The sequence below is a fragment of the Cucurbita maxima genome, unplaced genomic scaffold, assembly GCF_002738345.1.
Source record: "Cucurbita maxima cultivar Rimu unplaced genomic scaffold, Cmax_1.0 Cma_Scf00067, whole genome shotgun sequence".
NCBI lineage: Eukaryota > Viridiplantae > Streptophyta > Magnoliopsida > Cucurbitales > Cucurbitaceae > Cucurbita > Cucurbita maxima.
The window spans coordinates 587,126-592,375 of NW_019272083.1; the positions used below are offsets into that span (position 1 = coordinate 587,126).

General features: G+C 37.4%; 1 protein-coding gene across 1 annotated transcript; it reads left to right on the top strand.

Moving 5' to 3' along the window:
- LOC111472193 (basic form of pathogenesis-related protein 1-like) lies at nucleotides 1–3,935 on the top strand. The gene is made up of 2 exons (XM_023117841.1): nucleotides 1–69; nucleotides 3,420–3,935. Exons 1-2 carry the CDS (start codon nucleotides 1–3, stop codon nucleotides 3,933–3,935), a joined length of 585 nt encoding a protein of 194 aa, XP_022973609.1.
- Nucleotides 3,936–5,250: the final 1,315 nt, after the last annotated feature.

Consider the following 5,250-nt stretch of genomic DNA (forward strand, 5'->3'; position numbering starts at 1 on the left):
ATGGCTTTAAACAAAATGTTGACGAACCTTGTGTTTATAAAAGGATTGTCAACTAGCTTTCCTAGTGTTGTACGTTGACGATATTCTACTCATTGGGAATGATGTGGGATTTCTGACTGACATTAAGCATTGGCTAGCGACACAATTCCAAATGAAAGATTTGGGAGAGGCTCAGTTTGTTCTTGGAATCCAAATTGTTCGGAATTGTAAGAACAAAACACTAGCATTGTCTCAGGCATCGTATATCGACAAAATGTTGATTCGATATAAGATGTAGAACTCCAAGAAAGGATTATTACCTTTCAGGCATGAAGTTCATTTGTTGAAGGAACAAAGTCCTAAGACACCTTAAGAAATTGAGGATATGAGACACATTCCCTATGCATCAGCAGTCGGTAGTTTGATGTATGCCATGCTATGTACCTAACCTGACATATGCTATGCTGTGGGAATTGTCAGCAGATATCAGTCCAATCCAGGACGTGCTCATTGGACTGCCGTTAAGAATATAATCAAGTATCTTAGGAGAACGAGGGACTATATGCTAATGTACGGTGCTAAGGATCTGATCCTTACACGGTACACTAACTCAGATTTTTAGACTGATGTAGATTCGAGGAAATCGACATCAGGATCTGTCTTCACTTTGAACGAAGGAGCAATAATATGGCGAAGCATAAAGCAAGGTTGCATTTCTGATTCCACCATGGAGGCTGAGTATGTTGCTGCTTGTGAAGCAGCGAAAGAATCTGTATGGCTTAGAAAGTTCTTAACTTATTTGGAAGTCGTTCCAAATATGCATCTTCCCGTCACTCTTTATTGTGATAAAAGTGGAGCAGTTGCAAATTCGAAAGAACCAAGAAGCCATAAGCGAGGAAAACATATTGAGCGCAAATATCATCTCATAAGGGAGATTGTGCAACGAGGAGATGTGATCGTCACACAGATAGTTTCAGAGCACAACATTGTTGATCCATTTACAAAGCCTCTCACGGCTAAAGTGTTTGAAGGGCACCTAGTGAGTCTAGGACTACGAGTTATGTAATCTAGGGCAAGTGGGAGAAAAGGCATGAGTATGTGATGCCCTAGTTTATTGTATTTATGTCTCTCTCTACTCAACGTTATAAAACCCCACTGGAGTTTTAGTCCAAGTGGGTGTTTGTTGGGTTTTATGTCCTAAAACTCATAGTTTGTAAACAAAGACATATTCTATTTTCAATAAAGTTATTACTGATGTTTATTCAGTAAAGATTGTTATTGAATAAAGTGAACTTTACGATCATTAATCTAAATCCAATAAACTAAGAACACTTTGGCTATAGTATGATTACTTGAGCTATATGTAGAGTCTCTCTTCATATATGCTAAATCCCTCCCAAGTATAGTCACTCACCGGATTCAACAATTCTGTTCTAAGGACGGAGGATAGTGGAGAAGACACTAGTGGTGGATCGAAACCGGTTCGTGAGGAAAAAAGAATTTGAACTACAAAAGGTTAGTATTCAAATTCATTAAGTTTTAATACTTATGAACATGCTAGTTATTTACTATAATTGATGTTCTAAAAGTGCCAAAGATCCAAATTGCTTCCGCATGTGTTATATTAGCACCATCAGTGGGCACTACACTCAGATAGTGTGAAGGAGCTCGTTGCAGCTTGGATGTGCTAGAGTGCCCTGCAAGGCTAATTCTCAGTTTGTTGTTTACAATTATGATCCTCCTAGTAACTAGATTGGGGAAAAGCCTTATGGTTCTTCTTTGTATATTGGGGAATCTCCACAATAATATGATATTGTATACTTTTCTCCCCTAAATGGAGAATGAATGCAATCATGAATTTCTACAATTTTATGATATTGTCTACTTTTCTACCCAAAATTGCAAAAATAAATGGAGAAAATTAACGAGTTTTAGAAATCATATCTTCACAATGGTACGATATTGTCCTCTTTTCTATCCAAAATTGCATAAATAAATGGAGAATTACCGAGATTTAGAAATCACTCGTCTCCACAATGGTATGATCTTTGTTGGATGAATGTCCCACCTCAGCTAATTTAGGGAATGATCGTGGGTTCATAATCAGAAAATACTATCTCCATCAGGGTGAGGCCTTTTGGGAAGTGCAAAGTAAAACGATGAGAGCTTATGTTCAAAGTGGACAATATCATACCATTGTGGAGAGTCGTGTTCGTCTAACATGGTATCAGAGCCACGCCCTAAACTTAACCATGTCAATAGAATTCTCAAATGTCGAACAAAGAACTCCAAAAGAAAAAAGAAAAAGAAAAGAAGTCGAGGGGAAGTGTTGGATGAAAGTTCAACTCGGCGAATTTAGGGAACGATCATGGGTCCATTGAGGTGAACTCAAAGTGGACAATATCTTCCTAATGGTATGATATTAAGTGCTTTCTTACCAATACTCCAAAAATATATGGAGAATTACCAAGTTTTAGGAACCATCCATCTCTACACTGATATGATAATGTCTAGTTTGAGATTAAGTACTTTCTGCTTGTTGTCCTAAGAGATTATTCCTTACTTATAGATTCATGATCATGATTATTCCTTACTTATAGATTCATGATCATTCTCTTAACAATTTTACACACGGAGAATAGCTCCCAGAATAGCTGTCAAATGTTGTTTGAAGTCAACGGGAATAAATGCCCGCGGCGGAGATGCGAAAAACCAGTCACGATGGTTCGGCATCGAAATCGGGAGACCCACGACGGCAATTAGCTCTGCTGCACATAAGTCAATAGTAATTAAAATATACTATTGCTCGAGAGGTAGAAGGTTTTATTTCATCCATGACTATATGTTTTAAGTTACGGTTACTTTTAGAAAAAGGAAAAAGAAATACAAAAATTCACAACTCAATTAGTAGTAAATATTTTTAATCTAAAATTCTTTTTATATAATAAACCCAATCTAAATAGGTTATAAAAATTTTAGGTTAAATTAGTTCATTTAGTTTACTCAAAATTTTAATAAAATATTAACATTATTTATTTATTTTTGAACATTTAATTAACCAATTCAATTTTAATACATATTTAAAAAAATTGGAGTTGAATAAATAAATAAAATTATGAAACTAAATAAAACAATAAATATATACCTACAAGTAAAAATGTATCTTTTAAGATTAACCATAATCCGGTGGATTAAGTTTCATTAATCCTAAAAAAAAAATCATAAACTAGCTAAATCCAGAAAATTTTCATTTATTTGGAGCTAATCCAAACAAAAATCTAGCTCGTAATTAAACATGGAAGCGAGAATGAATTTATTCTCTTTGAATTCCCAAGCATGACATAATTAGTTCATAATTCATGGTTTTACCCATCACATTCCATATTAAGTTTTCCATCTCTATATAAATCATTCCCTCATTCTCAATCTTCATCTCATCTCTCATCGGAATTATGTGGACTCAAACCCTTCGGATCATGGCCGCTTTCATGGTCACTTTCATTTTCCTCCTCGCCCTAACCAAAGCTCAAAACGCCCCCGGTGACTACCTCAAGCTTCACAATCGAGCTCGAGCCGAGGTCGGCGTCGGGCCCATGCAATGGAGCAACACCGTGGCCGCGTACGCTCAAGCCTATGCGGAAAAAAGAAAGGGTGACTGCGCCATGATTCACTCAACCGGGCCGTACGGGGAAAACATAGCCGCGGGCTACTACCCTGAGTTCACCGGGGCGGATGCAGTGAAGCTGTGGGCGAACGAGAAGCCGCTGTATGATCATGCATCGAATAAATGCGTGGGTGGTGAATGTGGGCACTACACTCAGATGGTGTGGCGGAGCTCGGTGCGGCTTGGATGTGCTAGAGTGCCTTGCAAGGCTGATTCTCAGTTTGTTGTTTGCAATTATGATCCTCCAGGCAACTATATTGGGGAAAAGCCTTATGATTCTTGGGTGGTATGAAGAGATTTGGTTTTAAAATTTTTATGAATATTAATAAAGTTTGTGAGAGAATCATGAATTTATTTATTGAAATAAAACTACGATATTGTCTACAATAGTATTATATTGTCTAGAGCATAAACTCTTGTTGCTGTGTTTTGACTTCCTTACTTATAAACTCATGATCATAGAGTCTCCCCTCTCATTAAGTACACCACATAGAGCCACATTTGAAGCCTATAGATTACCTATGATCATAGAGACTCCCCTCGAACAAAATACACCATAGAGCCTCCCTCGAACAAAATACACCATTGTGCCTCCCCTTAAGTCGATGGATTTCTAAAAGAAACTCCCTTTAATCGAGACTCGACTTCTTTCTTCGGAGACCTTGAACAAAATAAGAAATTTGTTCGACACTTTTAACTACGATTTTTAGGCTTACAACTTTTTTGTTCGACATACCTAAGTTAAGTTCATAGTTTGATACCATGTAACTAATCACGAATCTCGATAATGTTATATGATATTTGTCAACTTTGAACATAATATCATGGGTTTGCTTCGAGCTCCCACAAGAAGTCATGTTAATGAAAATGTATTCTTTAGTTATAAATCTATGATCATTTCCGAACAGTCTTCAACACTGAGAGCATCAGCCACCAGCCAATTGTTGTTCCAAGTCACCCGGAAGAAATGCCCTCGGCGGAGATGCGGAAAACCAGTTTAAGGTGTTTTCAGCCTCCAAATCGAGAGAACCACGACGACGGCGATTAACTCCGCTGCAGTATGATACCCACACAGGAGACGAAGACTCACTGCCACAACCTACCGCCGTTTACAAGCTCTGAATATGGAGACCAACGGGGCCGGAGTGACTAAAGGACACCCGACGCTCAAAAGGCGACCATTTTTTTTCGTACTTTACTTATTGGCACTCCATTCGTCTTTTTCTCGGCTTCGTGGGAAAAAAAACAATAATAATAAATAATAAAAATGGTAAAATCAAAGAAATGCCTGTTTTTGTTGAATTACTTAAATTCCCTTTTATCGAAATACTAAAATACTGAAATTTGATAGGTACTGTGATCATTGGGCAATGCTCATGGAAAACTTCTTTAGTACTGGGTTTGGTGGAGAATGTGATTCCTGCACCAATATGACACATTGTTTTAACCGATACCAAGAAGAAGCACATTGATGATCATAAATTGAAAGATTTCAAAGCAAAGAATTATCTATTTCAAGCATTAGAACGTTCGATCTTGGAGACAACCCTCAACAAGGATACAGAAACTCAATTCATCATACCTGATGATGGCGTTGAGGATCCATT

Bases quoted from the DNA above. Each gene is read 5' to 3' on its own strand.
- LOC111472193 (XM_023117841.1), top strand. From the start codon at position 1: ATGGCTTTAAACAAAATGTTGACGAACCTTGTGTTTATAAAAGGATTG. The intron at 70-3,419 runs GTACGTTGACGA...TTCATCTCATCT, and splicing joins CAACTAGCTTTCCTAGTGTT to CTCATCGGAATTATGTGGAC.